Genomic DNA, 22,285 nt, shown 5'->3' on the forward strand with positions numbered 1-22,285 from the left:
TTATCCTTGTTTTATTTAAGATTATTTTATGCATACATACATTTAATATTATTTAACTCTTACAAAGTTTACCAATTATTTACTTTGCTTGACTTCAAGAACTATGCATTTGGAAGTTGAGGTGAGGGGCTAGGTCTAATTGTCGTGGATTGTGACGAAGGTAATCTGATTGGCTGTTATCAAATCAAGCACACCTCCACGCACCTTTGAATAAAAGCCCCACAAGAAAGTCACATCAGAGTCCCAATATCGTCAGAAGTGAAGTACAGGCCATGCCGGCGATTGATCAGTGGTTTTAAGGACACTTTTAAAATAATCAAAAAATATTTTGTTGCTGCTGTGTTTTAGAACCTTTTTTAATCCTTTTTAACAGAATGGCAGAGTGGAAGACTCAACTGAGTTACAATTACAATCCACCATACCACCACGCATATGCCTACGGTATCGTGTACCAAGCCGGGTCGGAGCAAACCCAAGGCACTCTTCCGAGTTGGGCGGACCACGGAGTTGCCGAGCTCGGAAGCTACAACGCCGTGGTCCCCCAAGGCTACTACGCCACTACGGCCAGGCCTCGAGAGGAATCGCCGCCGAGGAGCCCGGAGCAAAGCGTTTTGAACCTCCACGGACACTACCAGAGTTCGGGGGTTGTCTACCTCGGCGGTTCGCAGAACAGTCGTATTGGTTTTCCGGGGCAACCCCCATCAACTTATGACCCGCTCGTAATCGACGACGACGGCGGCGGTCGCGCAAGAAGCGGCACGCCGACCAGTGACTCGGAGGCGCACACTTCGCCCGGTATGTAGAACCGCCAGAGAACGGTAACTTACTAACGTTATTAAATGCGGTGCCCAGTTGGGTGGTGAAAGATCTATTTTTAATAATGCAATTTAATGGCTTACATTTTCTGCTGCCTCGTTTACGATTATTTCCCGTATGAGTATCGCCAACGAAGTACAATCCGAGGCCATATTGGATTAGAGTTTTTCCGAATATCCCGCCAACCGGCTCCGATGTTAGAAAGTAGATGTGGTGACATCTGCTGGTATAATATGATATTGCACCCATCGTTTTTGCACTGTAGAGCGTTCTTTTAGGACAAAACGGTTTTACGTTTTTGTCACCTTCAGTATGCACACCGTTGGGAATGTTTTGCATCAAAATGCACACTATCGACCATTGCTTATATTTATTTTTGACCTACTCAGACTCGTGGAGTTCACCTAGTAGCAGAGAAGAGGGTCTCCCCCAGACAGACCCTACTGCCTGGATAAAGAAGGAATTGGACCATGACCCTGAAACGGGTAGCCCCAACACAACCCATGATCTTTCCTCTATTCTGGAGGAGCCGCAAAGCTTCGATGCTGTGGAAAATGAGGACCCAAACACTTCCTGCTCCCCTGTGGCCACATCTAAAACCACCCCGAAGACGCGACGCACGACCTTCGGCCGGGGGAAGCGCCGCACCGCGTTCTCCGAAGAACAGATGAACGCCCTGGTCCAGCGTTTCAGTGCACAGAGGTACCTCACCCCTGCAGAGATGAAGAACCTGGCAGCCCAATCAGGACTCACTTATAAGCAGGTAGAGCAATGATTCACTTAGAAAATTTGATTTGGGTGACTCTCGCGCACAAAGACTAAGTGCTGGTTTGTGTGTGTTCAGGTGAAGACCTGGTTTCAGAATCGTAGGATGAAGCTGAGGAGACATCAGAAGGACACGAGCTGGGTGTCTGAGCACTACAATACCAAGAAGGCTGTCGACGTCAACCCCGGCCCAGCCGTTTACCCAAACATGGCCCCACTCCTACAGCAAGTAAGTTGCAGCTCAGTGACTCTACCATCATGGCCCAGTGCAAGTCAAGTAGACACTGGAGGATATTATTTGAACATTCCTCTTGTCCTATCCATCATGCTTCCTGTGGTCGGTGACGGAGAATCTTCCGGTGTGGACATAGAGTATTGCGTCTAAATTGGAGGCCCGACGCTAGACTGGTCGTGGCCTTAAAGGCATGACGCTACATTTAACCCCTGCTGCGCGTTGACTCGATGTGTATGTAAAGTTGTGCATGTACACTAGCCTAATGTATACATGTTCTCTTCCCTACACCCAAGTATCAAGGAGACGCCCGGAGCCACCTCCAGGAGCAGTACACCCAACATATGATGGAGGCGGGAGGCATCTACAAGAACACCGCGCCCCAGAATCTGGCCTACTACCTGGCCGCCATGGGCGCGGCCGGCACGGCGAGCTACCACGGGTCTTGGTCCACCGGGGGCCCCCGCACAAATCCCCTTCCCTCGAGGCCCGAGGGCCATGGCTGGCCCATGGCCTCGTCCGCCCACCACCAGCAGCAGCAGCAGCACGACTACAGCAACCCCAGCGCCTACAGCGCGTCCGGCCCCCTGGCCACCAGCGACGACTCCACTGCGAACAGCGACGGCAGGCTCGACTGTCCGCTGCATATGGCCCTGGGACAAAGCACGGACAACAACCTTCCAGGCACGGGAATCTGTTGACCTTGTGATTTGATTTTACATGTATTTTTATTGGGTAATGTTTATGGCGGATCCTACTTCTTCTCCCCAATACCCCATAGCGACCCTCAACACTCTTAGGAAATGCCTCGTGGTTTTTTTTGGTTACTCGCCGAAACCATTTGCAAAGAAGGCCTGGTGTACATATACCTCGTTTATACTCTATACTGTTCTTCAGCGGTTTTATCTTCCTGTGTCCCTTGTCCGAAGTTCTATTTTTATATTGAGTATTTAATGTACATTGTAGGGGTTGCTTGTTTTTGCGCTTGGGGTGACAAATGCGGTAAAAAGCCCTTTACAGGTCTTATCATGAATTGGGTGTTTCTATGATTGTATACCACTGTTTTGGCTTTTTTTTTTTTTTTTGTGAACAGTCTGAAATCAACTGTCGCACCTCCTGTAAACGCATAAGTGGTGTTATTTTTGGAATAAACACTGGTTCTTAATTGCTACCATAATTGTAATTTTCATCTCCTGTGATTTATTTATATTGGAAAGTAGCCACCACTTCCCCACCTCCATTTTAAGACTGAGCCCAGACATGATTAACATTCTATATTAACAAAAAGCTTTTTATTGAAAAGATTGTATATTTACAACAGTCTAGGTCAACAAAGGAACACCATACGACCAAACTGCTCGCATTATCGATGCCATCGCCACCAGCATTTTGCTAAGCATCAGACCCCTGCCGTAGCACTGCTGGGCCCTGTGAGCTCACTTCCTTGGTACCCTTTTTAAAGCCGGTAAAAGATTTGGGGAAGGCTCATTTAAATCACAATTTATGCATGGCCCAGCAGTGCCTGGTGCAGCAGTTGGTGCCAAACCTGAGTCTGCCTCATAGAATATATAAACAGTCACATGTACACATCATGTTCTTGACGGCGACACAATCCCTTATCGAACGTTAAATATCCCCCATTTCATTTTCTTAAATACAGAACGTTCCAGGTGCCCACTCCATCCTTCAAATGTCCAACCATGAATCTAAATAGTACCCTAGTGCTGATATGTCATGTTACTTATCTACCTAATCAACCTGAAAGGCCTCTGATTCCTGTCCTTTACCTTCATCAGGTTCTGTATCTTGCACTTGGAGACCACATGGAAGTTGCTGATGCATTTGTCATGGGTAAAGATGAGCGGCTATCAAAGCACTTGTTTTATTTGTTGTCCCCCTCGGTGTACAGAACCCAAAAGGCTGATGCGCCGTCCCCCTAGTCCATCTTGAGGCTGCGGTAGATGTAGCGGATGAAGGTGAGCGAGGCCCAGAACGACACCGTGCCCAGCATGAGCGAGAACACCAGCGCCGTGAGCAGCGAGTACCCGAAGAACTCCGCGCTCTGGACCAGCCCGCTCATGGAGGACCGGTTGCGGTAGTAGAAGACCGAGTAGACGAAGATGAAGAGGCCCGTGGAGCCCGCGCTCAGCACGCTCCGCCACCACCAGCGGTAGTCCTCTCCCGACAGCAGGAAGTAGGTGAGGGCCACGGAGATGCAGGCGCCCACCGACAGCAGGATGGCGAAGACGCAGAGCAGGATGCCGTACAGCGTGTAGTGTTCCCGGCCCCACACGGTGGCGAAGATGTAGTAAAGCTCCACCGAGATGGCGCTGAGGGGGGAGGGAGGAAGGTTGGACAGAGTGAAGACGAGGTGGGAGGTAGATGGGTGTTATGCTTTTGATTGTGTTTGTAGAAAGACGCTATTTATCTACCGTGTAAAAGCATAATGTGGTATATGAGTTTTGTAAATTAGCGGAGAACACTGTAGATCGATGTACATGTGCCAAGATTGTTATTAACCTTGCCTTGAATTAATAAACAGTGAACATATATGCAAGCATATCTAGAGTGAGCAAAACAGTGGACAAAGGATGCAATTTGATCCATGTATAGTTTATGGTGACAACACTTGACAACACTTTGTAGGTAATTGTAGCCATTAAAAGCACAGCTAGGGCCTCTCCCTCCTACTCAAAGCAAATGGTTGTTTGCTGTCGAACATCGACAGGCCATAAAGTGTCAGGCTCAAGAGCACCGTAACACTTTCTGCCAGGAGGAGCTGAGGTTACAAGGAGGAAGAGGAAAGAGTGGGTGTTGAATGAGTACACCGCGGGGCAAAGCGAGAAAGATACTATCCAGACAGACAGACAGTCGATCTTATCGGTGCCGTGGCTGATGTACTGAATGACCCAATCAAAGAGCAGGTAAGCAAAGCCAAGTATGTCGCACTCATGGTCGACGCAAGCACGGATGTCAGCAATGCTGCATTTCACGCGTCATCAGATGCGTGAGTGATGAAGGTGTCAAGGAGAGATTCTTGAAATCTGAGGGTGTAACTGAGAAAAGTGTCAACACGACCTAGCTCCAGCAAAACTTTACTTTTAAGACAGCTATCCTATGGAAACAAAGCAAAAGTACTCGTTCGGGTCTAAGATGGAGCTGCCGTTATGGCATCTGAGATTAACGGTGTGCAGGCTCTTATTAAAGAATCATTCCCCCAGGCAGTTTGTGCTTTGTTATGCACACACACTAAAACTTCTAATGTCTCAGGTGGCAGCCAAAAATAAAAGAGTGCTAGATATGTCTGTCTAGGATTGAAGGTTTCCGGCGAGTAAAATTGAAGTGAGCGAGTAAAATTCAACAGCGACTTTGAGGAAACGGTGGAAGTCGCGGGAGAGCAAAGAGCATCTCGAGGGAGAACAGTTGATGCCTGCACTCACTGCAGAGAGCTGCATGAAACTGTGGTTGAAAGCATCCTCTAGCAATTAACCAATCGGTTCCAGGGTCATACAACTGTTGTTCGTGGCATTGCTCAAACCACAACTTCCCTGAAAGTGAGGAGGACGAGGAGTCTGGATGAAAGCAACTGAGCACACTTTGATCTGCTAGGCTCAAAACTGAACTGAGGGTTATGTACAGAATTTCAGATTTTCAGGGGAAAAGTCAAAATGAGCTACCTCATGCTCTTACATGCTGGGTTGTTACTATTCCAGTGTCCACTGCTACAGTAGTCATTATGGACAACTGGACAAACTAAACTGGCGTCGCTCTATATATAGAAAGGAACATCTTCTTAGAAAATAGAACCGACTGCATGAGGAAGTGATCTTTTCATCAGAAAGGAACAAAGGATGTATTTTATGTTCAAGTGACTGGTGAGTGCTGCTGTTTTATTTCAAAGTCTATAGAGTTGATTAAGATTGTCGTTGGCAATGTTCGGATTTGCTGCTGTGAAATATATTGCCCTAGTTTCTATCGTTTAATAAACCTTTCCTTTATGGTTGGTGTAATGTTTATGGCTTGAAGTGCAGTTGATGTTTCTACTAGTGCCCAGAGATGGCTGCAGTAACCGAGACAGAAACTAGCTTTGCATAGTTTTAGCGTGTTATGCCGGTGGTTTCAGTGAGTTAGGTATCGGAAGGCGATCATATCAGGACTTATTTTTTTGTTGAATTATTGATGTAGTCTGCATCCACTTCCAAAAAAACAGAAAGCAAAAGAAAATCCCCCAAAACAATCACTTAGAAAACAGGATGGGAAATGGAACCGCACTGGACAACCTTAAACCAAGCGCTGGGGCAAAACCAACAAGCAACAAGACTCCTTTTAAAGAAGATCGATCCTTGCAAATAGAACATCCCCTCCTCTTCCAACCAACCGACCAATGAGAACCCAGGGCTCACCTGAAGGGCAGGAAGCCCCCGATGGCCATGTGCACCGTGGCGTGCTTGTACCAGGGCTGCGTGGGGATCTGCCGGGCGATGTTGCGCGTGCGGCACGGCGCCTGGAAGCTGCCCGCGCGGTTCTTGCCCACGATGCCCCCGATGACGGTGAGGGGGAAGCCCACCAAGATCCAGGCCCCCAGCAGCAGCAGCACTGTGCTGGCCGGCAGGGCCTGGGTGGAGCCGCTCCACCAGTGGACCGAGTTCACCACGCTCCACGTCAGGAACAGGGGCGCTGCAATGGGGCGGGGGGGGAATGGGAAGGGGGAGGCTGGGTTTTAGTTCTCTTTCTTTTTTCTGAATGAGGGACATCGATATTGACACATGGCAAAATTCTCAACAACGTAAAACCGTAATGATTTTTTACCTGTACCTCATACATATATCTATATATTTTTTATAATTCTTTATCATGCATTTTTTTTATTCATACTTTCACTACCACTTTTTTGGTTTATTGTAACTGCCTGTGAGTTTTTTTAAACCTTCATTCTTACTAGAAAGAGACTTCCTACCTCTTGAGTCACTGGCGCACACAACTTCACCGTAGACAACTATTCTGCAAACTGGATAAGAAAGCACTGCACCCACACAAGACACATCATCTTGGCTAGCCGTCCCTGTTGTTTTCACGGTCACAGTATGGGTCCGTCACCAAGACCAAGTCAGTGTCAGTGTCAGTACCCTGGGACCCGTCTGGGCCCGACTCACCGGAGAACAGGCTGGAGGTGAGGATGATGTTCCAGACCCATCGCTCGCCGTGGATCTGCGTGTAGAAGCCACAGGAGACGTAGCCCGACACGCAGCTGGTCAGGGCGTACAGCACGATGGCCGCAGAGTTGATGGCACCGTGGCGATGCACGTTGAACATCCCCAGCAGCGCCATGACGATAATCGCTATGGAGACACACACACACGCACACGAGTACAACTTATTCCAGTCACCAGATGGAATAAATTATTTTTGGTACACTGGATTTAGGTTGAACAGTATTTGTCTCTCTCTCCTTAACCCAAAAGTCTTTAGATTTTTATCTCAAAGCCACATCAGCCACCTGAATAATAATCAACTTATTATTAGAAGACTCTCTGTATGTACATCTATCCTTTCTCAACAACAACCTCTCAGGAGCTCAATGGCGCGATGCCCACCTGTGGCAAGGGTGAGGAACTGAGCTCCGACTCCCAGCACGGCACACAGAAGGCTTTTGTAGGGGGGGAACCGGAAGACGTCGGTGTGGATGATCTTCCAGCCGTTGTCCCCTTGGTCCGGGTCGTCAGATCGGCCCTCCTCCTCCACGTTGTACCTTGAAGGGGTACATTACACGGCACCACTTTGAAGAAATTCGGACGTAGCCAATGGCAAAACGCTTTGGTTTCAGCATAGACGTCAACGTTGTATTTTAGTGTCTGGTTACTCCTTGAGAATGGAGAGCTTCAGGAAGAGACATAGATACAGACCCAGAACTTAATCCAGGATTAAAATAAAACAACAAAAAATGAATCAATAAAATGTGCAAGTATGCGTAGTTTCCGTAGACAAACAAAAATAAATCTTCAGATGCATCACAGCAATAGAAGCAAAACCAGTAGAATATATATCCATGTGTTTTTATAGTGGTTGCCTCTGGACTGACCTTGCAAAGTCGTTCTTCAGCACGCGCATGAGGATGATGATGACGAAGCCCAACAGTAGCACCACCAGCACCAAGGAGTTGATGATTGACAGCCAATGGATCTCCAGCGTCTTGGGGAAGAAGGAGTGGTCGCGGAGGCGTTCGCCACGCCGCGCGTACGGCAGCGGGGACTCGAACCAGTGCACGCTGTACGTGTGTGTGATCGTGATGCCGCCACCCACGGCCCCGCCCACCCCCACGCCCCCCGCCACCAGCCCGCCCCCCTCCTCCAGGGGCATGGGCTTGACGTCCTTCACCGAGACGTTGGCGAAGATCACAGAGTCGCCGTTGTACTCGATGTTGAAGTCAAGGTGGGTCCACAAGCCAACCTGCAGCGACACAGGACCGGGCGTGAAATGGGAGATGGAAAGAGAGGGAGGGGGAGAGAGGGAGGGGGAGAGGGGGAGAGGGGAGAGGGAGAGAGGGAGAGAGAGAGAGAGAGAGAGAGAGAGAGAGAGAGAGAGAGAGAGAGAGAGAGGATACGTTGAATTTGGATCAAGTGCTGACAGAGCTGTAACAAGATTAATGACAGCTCCTCCTCTCTTTCTCTCATAGACTCTAGCTGTCATCCTCTCAAACACACACACACACACACACACACACACACACACGCACACGCACACACACACACACACACACAGTGTCAGTTCCTATACCACTCAAACACAATTTTGAGTGTGTGAGTGTGTGTGTGTTTGTGTTGCAAACTCTCCTGCACACAATTGCTTTCCATTCCACCACCCAAGCGCACGTTCTCATTCACACAGAGCCATTCATGAGCTCGGCAACGTCTGTACCTTGTGACTGTGCGGCAGGAAGCCACTCTCCTCCATGTACCCGACGAACCCCCAGATGGGAATCTCGTCCACCACAAACTCGAAGTAGTAGAGCTCCTCGATGGCCTCACGAAGCTGGTCCACCTGGAACAAAGACCAGCAGCTCTTTTTTTACTGTCTTGATGTCTCCAGTTCTTGCTCCTGTTCATGATACGGTACCTCTATCTCCCCTGAAACACAACATAGACCCCCGACAGACACATCGACATACGAAATACGAAATACTAAACGATTAAAACCAATACATTTCGCATAAAAAAAACACAGCAAACTAACAATGTACATTTAAAATATATGTATGTATAATAATACTATTTAAAAATGTAAAGCCAAGAAAAAAAAGGAATTAAAGGGGGGCTTCTAAACATCTCTCAGACCAGCAGCTTTAAACTCTCCCCATGTTACTACTTGATCAAGTTGAGCTAGGTAATGCATTGAACAACTGCTTTTTAACCCACGATACCCGCTTGATAACAATAAATTGACATGATGAAGCCACCAGAGGCACTTATTATTCATCTCACTCATCTACAGCAGTATGACAAAAATAATTCTGGAGGATATTCCTGTTCTGAATAGTTAAAAATGTGGCCATCTGGCCATCGCACACTGACATACACAGCGAAATCCATCTCTCGTACCTGTTTCTCTGAGAGAGTGAGCTGGCACAGCGTCTTCTTCTCAACGTTCTCCCGGAAGCCGATGTGATACAGAGACTGGGCCATCCGGTCGCCGTCCAAAACCTCGCCCAGGCTCAGTGACTTGTGGTGCACCTGATAAAAAACAACGTCAGGAGGGAAGTGGAACCACAAGTTAGGCTATACATAATACCCTGTCATTCAGGTTTGACTAAATCGGACAGTAGTGCATTGTAGGAGTGCACCTCACACACTTTGAGCTGAAAGTATCAAATGACCCGTATTATTATTATTACCGTTAAAATCCCGTTCATCAGATCAGTTAATTCAAACGGCAAAGATCTTTTTAGAACCCTTGGATAGAATTGGATCACACCGTTGAGACAAATGAGACTGTTTACACAAACAGGCGCAGTTCTTATCTATGCTTATATGCAAACCACATACTGTAAGCAAACATGTCTGGTAAGGGACACGTATACCACATGACAGTCCATCCCCACAGCGACTGACCTCGTCAGGCCTGCACACCGGCAGGGTGTAGTAGTGATAAGTCTCCTGTGGGTTATGGTAAGGGCCGACTTTGTTCACGTACAACGTGACGTTATCCCCATGCTTGTAGCTGACCGCCCATGATGACGGAAGCACCAGCAGGAACAAAACCCAGTACAGACAAACCATCTTCTGCCGGCCAGCCGACACATTTCCTACTGCAACCTGCATTTCTGCAAGGGAAGAAAAGGACGATTTAAAGAATGCCTGATATATATTAATAATGTGCTTGTATTATTCAAATTATACTGTATTTGAATGTGTCATATTACAAGCCCAAGAGTCAGACATACAGTAAAGTACAGGACAGCAAAACATTGCAGTGACACACATTGTTTTTGACAAAAGACATCAGTGTTGTGATACAACGATTACAATTGCTACAGTCTGGGTTGCATTACATATGCTTATTGGGGGGGGGGGGGGGGGGGGCAGTGCCAATGCTATTCCACAAAAATCTCAGCTTCAGGATTCAGCAGTGACAACCCCAGCGATCAACAGCATTATATGTGTTGAAGACAGACGCCAGGTAAGAACGACTTCGAGTCAAATGATTGAGCATGACTGGTGTCCACGAAGAAAACAAAGTCTTGGATAGGACATCAGTTTCAATTGCGCTGGGAAAAGTGTGACTTCTTCCAAGACACACTTCAAAAGCGACTCATAGCAATCAAATGTCCTTGGTACGATCATACAATTTAGTTATGAAACGGGATCCTAAATCTGCACAAAACCTGCCTGTCCTGTCGGATCGTCGGATTCTTCGGATTCCAGGCCCGAAGATTCACCTCTCCTCTCCGATGTACGCCGACAGATATTATGATTTTAAAATTGTAATAATCATAATGGAAAAAATCGATTACTTTGAAATTGGTGTGTTCATTGTATCCGGGACAGGAACACTGTGCACTTTCATAGACACATGAGACGGAATTAAGGAAGAAATCGACTCCACGTCACAGAAAATTAAAATAATGACGATAAGAGTGAGTTTTCCGGAGTGGGAGGAGAGAATAAAACCACACCCCCTCCGAACATCTGAACAGTATCCACTATTTCCGACTCAGGAAACGTATATTCATCTATATATATCGTTTTGCGAATGAATGTACCTATGTAATCATAATATTGAACCATTGGCATTATATTCGGAAGCATTATTACCATCGACTTAACAAACCAATCAAATGCTTTCTCCTCTGTTTCCCTTTTCCGCACAGGCTACGTAATCAACACAGCATAATCGATCGGTGGCTCCCAACGCTATTTGAGCTGAATCCATCCAGCAAGATCTCGGCATCTGTTGGTCATGCCTATATATTGTTTACCCGCGAAACGTACGCGTTTTCCCCGCGCCTGATACATCACACACCGCAAGTGTAAAACCTCGGTGAGTTGGCACAGTGGACACAAAAAATACTGTATTATTATGGATACATAATAGTCCTATATTGTTCAAAGGTTGAAAGAAGTTGTTGTTAGTGCGTTAACTCCAGACGTTGGAGTCTAGGACTGACTGGCATGCTGTTGTTTTGCAGAATCTGCTGATTTGTTGCCTGAGCCTCCAGTGATGGGAATTCACGGTTTAGCTAAGCTTATAGCCGACCAGGCTCCCGGGGCCATAAAAGAACAAGACATCAAGAGCTACTTCGGTACTAAACAAGTTCTTCATACATAACATACTCTGGTTTAGGATAAACGACTGGAAAGCTTGTCTCCCTTGTGACTTTTTCCAAATTGTTTTAATACGACCATTAAATCGACATTGCTAACCAAGTAACGTTTTTCTCAGTTGCCCAACAAACATTCAGCTGATACATTTTAGAAAACATTGTCTATATTTGTATTTGCATGGAAATGACTGCCGTACAATTATTTTGCAGGGAGAAAGATTGCTATAGATGCCTCTATGTGCATCTACCAGTTTTTGATCGCAGTGCGCCAGGATGGCAACCTCCTTCAGAATGAAGATGGAGAGACGACAAGGTAGTACTTCAACCCTTACTACATGTGGTTAAATGAATGGCATGTCATTGTATTTATATCTCTCTGACGTCCGTCCGTGGTATTTATTTGGTCCCTGAGAGTCTAGGTCACCCAACGATGTGTGTCTCTCTTTCTCTGTCCCTCTGTCTAACTTATCTTTTCATTTTATCCTCAAAGCCACCTCATGGGAATGTTCTACCGGACCATCCGCATGCTGGAGTATGGCATCAAACCCGTCTATGTGTTTGACGGCAAGCCCCCACAGCTCAAGTCCGGCGAGGTGAGTTCTCCGGCGTTCTGACAGACTCGGCTTGCCTGCAGCAATGGCTTAGTGTGGAAGAAACCCATCTGGTGTGACGTGGGTGGCTTTATGTCCTAATGTTAGATTAAGAAACATATTTTAATCTGTTTTCTGGTGGTTTAACATCTTCCTCTGAATCGGTCCTATCCAGCTGGAGAAGAGAGGCGAGAGGAGGGCAGAGGCTGAGAAGCTGCTGGCAAAAGCTCAGGAAGCAGGTAAACATCATGGTTATCACATTATTTACTTCAAGATTATGAGCTGCAACATTGATGGGTAAATGCCATTTTCGAATGGCACAATTTTCATGTCCAAAAGTCTGTATATTATCTGGACATATCATTTTGTAAAATATGTGTTCTGTCCATAACCAGGCGAGCAGGAAAACATCGACAAATTCAGCAAACGACTGGTCAAGGTCACCAAACAGCACAACGATGAATGCAAAAAGCTTCTGACCCTCATGGGTGTGCCCTACATCGAGGTTAGCTCAACTCTTATCTACCCAAGTTCTTTGTTGTGTCTGTGAATGCACACTGAAGACACCTCGATTTCTGCCCTCATCAATGGTGGGGATGCTTAGAATCACCTCAGCTTGGATCTCAGTCAATCTCGATGGGAAAATGATTCACACAAATGCGTTTGACACAGTATAGTATATTGTGTATTTGCAAGCATGAAGCTGATGGTACTTAAATGGTCTCCATTATCTTTCTTTAACAAAAATGTTTTATGATCATTTAGGATATAATATTGTCTTGAATAGTTTTCATACCAGTGTAATTAATCCTGAAAGGATTTTATGTGTTCACTTCAAAAAGCCACTGTGTTAAGTTAAATGTTTTTTCCTTACAGGCGCCTTGCGAGGCTGAGGCCAGCTGTGCCGCTCTTGTTAAGGGGGGAAAGGTCTTCGCCACGGCAACGGAGGACATGGACGGGCTCACATTCGGGACCAACGTCCTCCTCAGGCACCTGACGGCCAGTGAAGCCAAGTATGGATGCTCTCTTCCGATTCGTCCGTTATTTGAAAGTATTTTATTTAAGCTAGTGAGTTGATTAACCCATATAGGCTCATGGTTTTTACCAATATATCGAAATGTATATTTGTCTTGTGTAAAGAAAGATTTTGCAAATTACAATACGAACAGTATGTATAAAACGTTTGTGTTTTCGTCCAGTTATCTGTGTCTCTTTTCAGCAATGCTGTGTAAAGCATTACACTTGCCCAATATTGAGATGGAGACGTTGACTCTCGGTTCTCTTGTGATGTTCTAGGAAACTTCCGATCCAAGAGTTCAGCTTTAATCGCTTGCTGCAGGATATCGGCCTGACCAATGAACAGGTGGGATTTCCTTTAAAAAAAACACGCAATGCCATGCATAAAACTAGCTCTTCTCTTCATTTGGACAATGCACACAAACCGTTGATCATTCACACTCGGATGTGTGCTCCTGAAGTGGTTTGCGCAAGCCTTTTACTGGAAGGTGTTTGCTTATCAGCTAATAATCCGGGTGTGTTTCCATCCGTCTCAGTTTGTGGACCTGTGCATCCTGCTGGGCTGCGACTACTGCGGCACCATCAAGGGGATCGGCCCCAAGCGCGCCATCGACCTCATCAAGCAGCACGGCTCCATCGAGGAGATCCTGGATAACCTGGACCCCAAGGTGGGTTCAGTGGTCCAGTGGTCCACTGGCACCTGTAGATGTCTGGATTTTCACATGGCAAAGGTTTAGGCTGGAAAGAATGCGAGATGCAAAATAGTAAATGCATCTAGTATTGGGACGTTTTATAATTCTGTAGTATATTGGGTATACCAACATTAACTGGACTGACCCAGACGTTACTTTGGGTCAGTCCAATTATTATCGACAACCCGAAAACGTGGCTCTCCCGCAAAGTCATCTTTTGATTCAAATTTCAAAATGTAATCTCAAAATATAATTTGAACTAGCTTTATAATTAATACAAATGTTATGAAACTTGTAATAATAATAATATGTAATGTAACGCGTCTCTCTCCTGTGTCCCCGTGCAGAAGCACCCTCCCCCCGACGACTGGCTGTTCAAGGAGGCCCGCCGCCTCTTCCTGGCCCCCGACGTGGTGGACTGCGCCACGGTGGACCTCAAGTGGAACGAGCCCTCTGAGGACGACCTCATCCAGTTCATGTGCACAGAGAAGCAGTTCAGGTACGCCCGGGCCTCCACACCACCACCACCAACACCACCACCACCACCACCACTAACACCAGCATGAATGGAAACAGAAAGACAAACACTGTAGCAGGTCACATGGGAGCATTCGATTACTCTGTAGTGCGACTGTCGTGATGGTAACCGGGCTAGCAGTCCACTACATTTCATGTGTCTTCACATATAGAAATGGACATTTGTAAGGCAACAACGTTGGCTGGGATGGTTATGGTGGCTCTAGCCTAGTTGGTGTGACCCCCAATGGGCATTGGTTATAGGGCCCGACCGATTCATCGGCCTGCCGATTTAATCAGCCGATTATAGCCTTTTTGAAAATAATCGACATCTGCCAAAAAGACGCCGATTACAACCGATTTATTTATTTATTTTTAGAAATGTTATTGCGCTTAGTATCCTGCAGATTGCGCTCCTACTCGCCTTGCTAACTAACAACTTTAGCTGGAGTAAAAAAGAGGAGATTGAATTTTACCATACAACATGAAAGCATGCTCGCTCAGGCAGCTGCGCGCTCACCTCACCAATGTACACAAGACGCGTTGTTTGAGCATGTTGTGCCTGTTTTTCTTTAGGTCCCAGGCCATGTTAATTTGTTATACTGTAGACTCTAACGGTGAGACCATACTGCTCAGCACGCACGTGTTAGTCACTGCTCACGAGCGCAGCACATTGGGAGTTAGTTATTTATTTTACATTTTACATTACACTCATTTTTGACTGTAAATGTATTCTAAAACACTCAAAGGTTCTGCATTCAATTCACATATTCGTCAAAAGTGTTTAAAGTATATTTAAGGTATCAAAAACTACGTTTTATAGGCTTTTATATTTATTTATTTTAATCTGACGATTAAATCGTAATCTTAATTTTTCTCTGAAAATAATCGGCATCGGCACTCAAAAATCAATATCGGTCGGGCCCTAATTGGTTACCACATTCTCAGTTCTCTGGATGTCCATCATTGTTAAGTACCTTCTATTCAAATGGGCCCCCCCACATTCACCTTAAAGAGATTGCATGGTTATATAGTATGTGGCTTTTAACTCTCTGTGTGTGTGTGTGTGTGTGTGTGTGTGTGTGTGTGTGTGTGTGTGTGTGTGTGTGTGTGTGTGCTTCATCATGCAGTGAGGACAGAATCCGTAACGGCTGTAAGAAGATGTCGAAGAGCAGACAGGGCAGCACCCAAGGAAGATTGGATTCCTTCTTCAGTGTGACTGGATCGCTGTCCTCTAAGCGCAAGGTAACCAAAGGCCCGAAACAAACAGCCAGGGAGCGATCACGCTGGCTGGTGGACCTAGATAATCTAGTTGGTTCATTATTTTAATCAAGCCTCAATTTAACCATCTGACATTAGACACCAAATCAGACCTCATGGACAACATCTCCAGCGAAAACACACAGGTTATGTACGATGGCTGATTCTGATTGGTTAGAACGGCCTTCTGCTCAAACCAAATGGAACTTGTGTATTTGTGTTGTCACAATATCTCAGTAGGGCTCTTGAGTGCCCTTCTTTGTTTTCTGCGCTGGTTGAAATCAAACCCGTCGACAAACCTCAGCCAACCTTCTTTGGTGTTGGTTTTTGACGCAGTGTGGAAGCTCCCTGAGCCTCAACTTTTCCTCAACAAGCTGGTTGATACAATATTGATTCCTCTCTTTATGAAAATAGATTTAGTATTCCCCGTACCTTCTTTATAATGGCTAGTTTTAAATGGGTTATATTATGCCACCAGATGTGTAGACTGAACTACGCAGGATACATCTAGCTGGACACTCCCACTTGGATGTCACTAAGGCACTTAATTCCCTATTCCTTCTTTACAGCGGTTTTAGAGCGTGGTTGGAGCTATGTAGTGCACTGTGTTAATCCTTCTCATGTCTCCTTGCCTCCCAGGAGCCTGATACCAAAGGATCAGCAAAGAAGAAGCAGAAGACCGGGGCCACACCAGGCAAATTTAAGAAGGGAAAATAGACCGCCTGGTTGTCATAAATAAGTTTCCAGAGTCCTGGACACTGTTTATTTGTCTTGGTGAATAAAGAGTTTTGTTTTATTTTGTCAATGATGTGTGACTGAATCTCAGCTGAGCAATGTTTTACATAATTTATTTCAGTTTACAGAAGAATTTCCCTTTCAAATGTAATGGCTCTTTGTAGACAACAAATATGAAGTCATTATTTTACAGCACAGGGTCAATGGGAAAAAAAACAAGTCCCCTTTTTCATAAGTAGGCATAATAAACATTAAGGTGTTAAGGTGCAGTTCAATGCTTCAGCTCAAATTACACCCAGCTAGCATCAACTCCTTTATACAAAGCGAGCACTCAACACTGGCTTTACGTTCATTTCAATTGTATTCATCGGCTCCCTTCTGCCCAATGCAGTTGAAATAAGGCGTTTTGTCAGCACATTGGTCAATACAGTATTGGTTTTGTGTCCAATAAAATGAACATGCCAAGAACCAGCGGGCTAACAACATAGCTGGATTCAGGGACTAGAGATTGTCGAAGACGCTGCTAATTTGTTGAACGATAAAACTAGGAATAACCTAATACTAGTAACGTTCGATTACTTTTCCCCTCGACCCGTTTTCTCAATTTCTAAGTTGCATAAAAGTATGTAGACATTATTCATATTGTACTTTCAGTCCCGTTAAAGCTCAAAAGCTCTTGAATAATATAAAGGTAAACTTTGGGTAAACAGGGAAAAAAATTGCAACAGGGAAAGAAATTGCATTTCCTATAGCAAACTACCATACACACCATGTAAGGAAACAAGTATACATATAAGATCTTTCTTCACATCAAAAGGCATGAGTTAAAAAATACTTTTTCAGAAAAATAGAGAATTTCATATATATAAATATATGACGGAGTGTCAAGTGCCATCAAAAGGCTCGTTTGGTTCTGCTGCTGTCTTTACGCTTTGGTATCCATATCTGAGTACACCAACAGGGCCTCCCCAACAAGGCTGAAGAACACACTGGAAAAAAGCAAGCATCAGTTAACACTCCCAAGAACCCACAGGAGTGTGGTGAAGATTTATCCAATATAAATCTGTTCACTAGGTGAAGATGAGATGATGGATGGAAGGCCTTAAGCCAGGCTGGGAGACTCACCAGGCAAAGGACGGTATGTTAGGGTCCAGGGGGAAGGCCAGGGGGGAGAGGGTCACAGCAGCCAGCTGTGTTGGGTTTGGGAGAGATTTCACTAAGGATATGTCACCAACTGATAAACAGTATGCTAGTTGATCATGAAGACATTTTATCAAAGTTATGCATTTTTGTTGCAAAAATGCTCAAAAGATAAAGGACAACCAAAGAAGAAATTACCTTGGACAGGAATGTCCAGGTCCTAGACTCCTCCAGGGACAACCCACTCTTAAGCTTTACTGTTGCCAATAGCAGAAGAAAACCCAGCAAGGCACTGTGAAATAAGAGTAATAAATTAGTTTTGTATTATAGCAGCAGGGTTCTCCCAAGAGTATATATTATTTGCCGATTTTCATTGCATAACCATTGCCATATCTATATATACAACGCCATTAACACTAAAACAAAGATTGGTGATTGCCTGTCAGGAGAATGAGGGTTTATTTTAAAATATTCAGTGAAGACACCACCTGTCTTTTCAGCTTTTCCTGAAGGCAACGAGGAGTGCCTTGTCAAAGAACTCATGTTTGCTCTTCTAGCCTACTAGAATGAATTAACCTCCATTATCTACCACACAAGCTGCTTTCACCATAGAAACGTTTCCTTAAGTACCTCTCAAACACCAGTGATTACACTGTGACACAACACTGGATGAGTGTGTGTGTGTGTGTGTGTGTGTGTGTGTGTGTGTGTGTGTGTGTGTGTGTGTGTGTGTGTGTGTGTGTGTGTGTGTGTGTGTGTGTGTGTGTGTGTGTGTGTGTGTGTGTGTGTGTGTGTGTGTGTGTGTGTGTGTGTGTGTGTGAGAGACTAAAACATGGTGATGCTGAACAAGGGATGCTTTGCATTTAAACTGTCCTTTGCTACCACAACGAAACCCAACCTTAACTAAGGACAACTAGCGGGTAGACACAAAAAGTCCTCACCTGGCACAGCAGCCCCAATGAAATGTATAGGAAGCAAGGAGTGGAAACTCCCAGGCAGCGAGCAGGTCCCCTGGAAGGAAGCAGACCACATTATCAACAGGATCCATTACATTTAAATGATGCATAAAAGATGACAATAAGGAAAGCCTTTACAATGCATATATTTTCCATTTGTCCTGTTTTAATAATAACCGATAGTCCGAAGAACTGTTTAAACGGAAATCTGTATTTGTGATGGAACAAGATGGTATATTTACCATGACGTATCTCATAGTAGGTACAATACAGATAAAGCTACCATCATTATATCTTACCAGTGGGGTGAGCAGCAAGGGCCAGCAGACAGATGCTATGCGTTAAAAAAGGTATGTTATTAATATTACACGCACAGCCAAAAACATCTTGTTGCATCCCATGCTGGATGTGGTGTGGGACTAGCTAGCATGTAGCATAGCAGTTATTATAATCCTTATAGTTCTGTTGTACTATGTGTCTGTCCATTTGTTGTGTTATATTTAAAAAGGTTATTATTGGGTTCATGGTTATTTTGGTGTTATTTAGTTTGTCAAGACCTTGATCTAATGTGGACAATAGGTTTTCAGGGTTAAACTTGAGTCGCTAGTCATGTGTAAAGAATAAAACAAGATCTATATGTTGTGGTTGTGTTCTTTATCACTCAAACTCTTCAATGGCTGTAAGAAGTACAGCTCACCACAATATTGTTATTCTTCACTACAGCATACTTTTCTGTAGGACGATATATATTCAATATTGTCTTCTTACACAAGGTTGTGACGTATTTCGGAGGTCTATATTACTTTAGATTTCCTTACCTGAACATGTAGTTAATGTACTGCTGGTCAAAGACACTGTAAAGAGAGCACAAAATCAGAGCTTTATTTCAATAAATCCTTCAAATCGAAGGGGTTAATTTGGCCGTAGGATAGTGAACAAGTTGCAATACATTATTTAAGTTTCTTGTGGAAAATGTATGTAGATGTATTCATAAAGAATTTATATTTTTGTTGTTGATGTTTCAGAATAATCAATCCATTTCACTGTGTTAGACTCTTCACAGGACTTGCCTTAGCTGGATGGATTTGAAACGGATTCGGAACACTCTGTACGCGCCTAAAAATAAGAAGATGAATATGAAATCAGATCAAGTTCTGTGGAAAGCACTCCAAGTCAGTACAATCAGAAACTTTACATTTTTAGCCGGCAGTAATTCCTGGCAAAGTGATGCAAAGCCAATTTCAATAAACTAAATCTTTATACCCTTTAAGTACCCAGAAACTGGCAAGCTGATGATACTTACCAACACAAGCCAGATGACAAACTGCCCAGCCATAAGTATTCAAATCAAACTGTAAGAAAGGTAAACGTTCTTCAAAGTCCAAATGTCCCGAAAAATATGCAATTGTTATTTTTTATTGATGAATGTTGTAAATACATCTTAAGTAGACAAGTAAGTAAATTAATGTAATAATTACCCCAGGATTGTGTATAGGGAGGTTGATGGCAGAAAAAAACATGATACACATACTACATGAACCAAAAGGGAAAAAGAACCAGGGGGACATTTTTGTAATGGGTGTGCAGAGAAATAATAACAAAATATAAAGAGAGAACTATGATATCTAGCTCTTTACAGCAACACAATGACATTTAATCATTTTAGAATATGTATACAAACCTTGAAAGCTTGGACCAAGAAGTCTTCTGCTAATGATAAGGAAAAAAACACCATATATGTCAGAGGCCAAGCCCTCCACATTCAAGCTAGGCAAATTACATGACAGTCTATCGGCCTGTTTTAAGTCAATTCCCATTTTTTCTTATTTACATCTGTTGATTTATCATCCAAGTGAATAAGACAAAACCATCCACAGAATACATGAGCGTAGCTGAATGAGTCCTATCAAGAGGGCAGCCCCTGCCTGCACCCACCTCTCTATGAACGACCCTCAGCAGAAGGTAGCTGACGACATGGGAGGCGTTTTGGACGGTGAAGAAATAAGGAACGGCCTGAGAAGAAGAGAAAAGGACGAAAGGGAAAAATCAAATGTTGCCCGGATATCACAGCCCCTTACGTCGGAGGAAAAGTCTGAAAAGTAGACCCACTACCACAAGTAGTCCACAATGTCTCACGTAGTCTGCTGTGATGCATCGCTGAGCGTTGGGGAGTCAGAACAGACGACGTACCATGCGGGATAAAGCCCGGGAGCCAGCGTAGATGGAGCCAAGGAACACGAGGGACCCTGGGAGCCAGGAGACAACTGCAGACCTAAAGGATGGAAGCAGGGTGTGAGATGCAGAACCCTCTCCAACCATTCACATGGATGGGTTTGAACCCGGAATATCAGCAGTCTACGCGTGTAAGCGTTTCCGAGAAAGATGCCAAACCCAAAACCCCAAATCTGCGGTTATGACTAGCATCTCAGAAAGTCTATTGAACGATATCTCAATCCTGCCCCAAATGCCCACTGGCCCAATGGGGTTGGATTGGCCGATTTACAGAGAAGTCAACCGTTGCCCTTAATTGTTATGCATTCTATTTGAACAGAAAGGTTACTTTACTAAAACCCAGAGGGGGGAATGATTAGGTTTCAACTCACCTGGAGATGCGGGTCAACTCCACCCACCCAAGCCTCCCAGACAGCAGAAGAAGCACAGCTCCCACTAAGGTCTGCCATCTGAGATACAACATGTAAGGCAAAGATAAGTGGCAGCAGTGTAACATATACACAAGTATAGAGATCGTTGCAATATATGGATTGTATTACTTCAAATCTAAAAAAGACTTACCCTTGAAATAAGGTTGGAAACGTGAACTTTAAAACAGACAAGACAAACTGAAAAACAATGAAAAGCAAAGCATGATGACAGTATCACTGGTAGAGGATAAACCAGACTATAGACAATATTCCAGAAAATTACCACTGGGGCCACCCATTCTAGGACTGTTTAAACTTTACACTGTCATGGCATTGTAACTTGCTTTGGAAAGTGGCATGCATATTAAATATATATAGGGCTCAGTCATTAGAAACGTCTAAAACAGTGAAGCTATAGGCTATTCAAATATTACGTTTCTTAAATACATGCATGTCACAGCTTAAGTAAGGATGTGTTATTGAATGTATAACAATGGATATTTTAATGTCAATAGTATTTATTGAGTTTTATTTAGTTATTTAATGAAGTGATCCAAATACTTTGGATAGGCCTACTCCAATACAGCTTGCCTGTTTAGATAAGCCATGACTGGAGGTCCAGAATCACTCAACTTTATTCTAGTTCTAATATCTGCCATCGAATGGTAGTGGTCGATAGAGTCCATTATTGACATCAGATTATTTCTCTCATTCACAATCTGACTCTTATAACCTGCAATGCAGCTATGGAAAACTACCAGCCACAGTACAGCTTTGTGAAGTGATATCACTGATGTGGAACTGCAACCCTTAACTACAGAAGAAAGTAATCAAATAGGTTATGACTCTTCAAACTCAAAACTCACAAACTTTACCTTATTGGTGAAACATGATCCAACGAAGACGATGCTGAACACCAGTCCAGTCATATGCCCTTTCCACTGCATGCTGCCCTCCCGTCACATAACGGAGGACCCATAACTTACAATGCGACCCATGTTTTTACATATTGATCATTCATATGGGATCATTTGTTAAACAAAAAAAAAAACTTGATCTGAAGACGGTTAACTCAAGCTGCGACACGTCACGCGTCCAGAGCAGCGC

General features: G+C 44.4%; 4 protein-coding genes across 5 annotated transcripts; 2 read left to right on the forward strand and 2 right to left on the reverse strand.

The window, feature by feature from the left end:
- Positions 1 to 221: 221 nt before the first annotated feature.
- On the forward strand, positions 222 to 2,996 carry nanog (nanog homeobox). The gene is made up of 4 exons (XM_060044874.1): positions 222 to 795; positions 1,206 to 1,579; positions 1,661 to 1,810; positions 2,110 to 2,996. Exons 1-4 carry the CDS (start codon positions 375 to 377, stop codon positions 2,512 to 2,514), a joined length of 1,350 nt encoding a protein of 449 aa, XP_059900857.1. The 5' UTR covers positions 222 to 374; the 3' UTR covers positions 2,515 to 2,996.
- An 81-nt stretch (positions 2,997 to 3,077) lies between these two features.
- On the reverse strand, positions 3,078 to 11,130 carry tm9sf1 (transmembrane 9 superfamily member 1). The gene is made up of 9 exons (XM_060044870.1): positions 10,696 to 11,130; positions 9,919 to 10,130; positions 9,409 to 9,540; positions 8,729 to 8,851; positions 7,893 to 8,260; positions 7,408 to 7,562; positions 6,967 to 7,152; positions 6,217 to 6,490; positions 3,078 to 4,143 (listed from the first exon to the last, which is right to left on the reverse strand). Exons 2-9 carry the CDS (start codon positions 10,126 to 10,128, stop codon positions 3,750 to 3,752), a joined length of 1,842 nt encoding a protein of 613 aa, XP_059900853.1. The 5' UTR covers positions 10,129 to 10,130; positions 10,696 to 11,130; the 3' UTR covers positions 3,078 to 3,749.
- Positions 11,131 to 11,182: 52 nt separating this feature from the next.
- Positions 11,183 to 16,501, forward strand: fen1 (flap structure-specific endonuclease 1). Its single transcript, XM_060044875.1, has 12 exons — positions 11,183 to 11,347; positions 11,496 to 11,609; positions 11,841 to 11,943; positions 12,121 to 12,223; positions 12,396 to 12,459; positions 12,616 to 12,725; positions 13,097 to 13,233; positions 13,517 to 13,583; positions 13,774 to 13,905; positions 14,277 to 14,428; positions 15,576 to 15,690; positions 16,345 to 16,501. The coding sequence occupies exons 2-12, from the start codon at positions 11,528 to 11,530 to the stop codon at positions 16,420 to 16,422; spliced, it is 1,143 nt and encodes a 380-aa protein (XP_059900858.1). The 5' UTR covers positions 11,183 to 11,347; positions 11,496 to 11,527; the 3' UTR covers positions 16,423 to 16,501.
- Positions 16,502 to 16,536: 35 nt separating this feature from the next.
- Positions 16,537 to 22,194, reverse strand: LOC132452317 (transmembrane protein 241-like). Of its 2 annotated transcripts, none has more exons than XM_060044879.1 (15): positions 22,054 to 22,194; positions 21,330 to 21,376; positions 21,140 to 21,217; positions 20,727 to 20,808; positions 20,472 to 20,549; positions 20,218 to 20,243; positions 20,015 to 20,066; positions 19,840 to 19,888; positions 19,607 to 19,652; positions 19,355 to 19,390; positions 18,836 to 18,870; positions 18,522 to 18,591; positions 17,779 to 17,872; positions 17,566 to 17,630; positions 16,537 to 17,429 (listed from the first exon to the last, which is right to left on the reverse strand). In XM_060044879.1, the coding sequence occupies exons 1-15, from the start codon at positions 22,123 to 22,125 to the stop codon at positions 17,366 to 17,368; spliced, it is 894 nt and encodes a 297-aa protein (XP_059900862.1). In that variant the 5' UTR covers positions 22,126 to 22,194; the 3' UTR covers positions 16,537 to 17,365. The 2 variants fall into 2 exon arrangements, with proteins under 2 accessions (XP_059900862.1, XP_059900861.1); XM_060044878.1 differs by having other exon boundaries at positions 20,218 to 20,246.
- Positions 22,195 to 22,285: the final 91 nt, after the last annotated feature.

This window comes from Gadus macrocephalus, chromosome 23 (assembly GCF_031168955.1).
Source record: "Gadus macrocephalus chromosome 23, ASM3116895v1".
Classification (NCBI taxonomy): domain Eukaryota; kingdom Metazoa; phylum Chordata; class Actinopteri; order Gadiformes; family Gadidae; genus Gadus; species Gadus macrocephalus.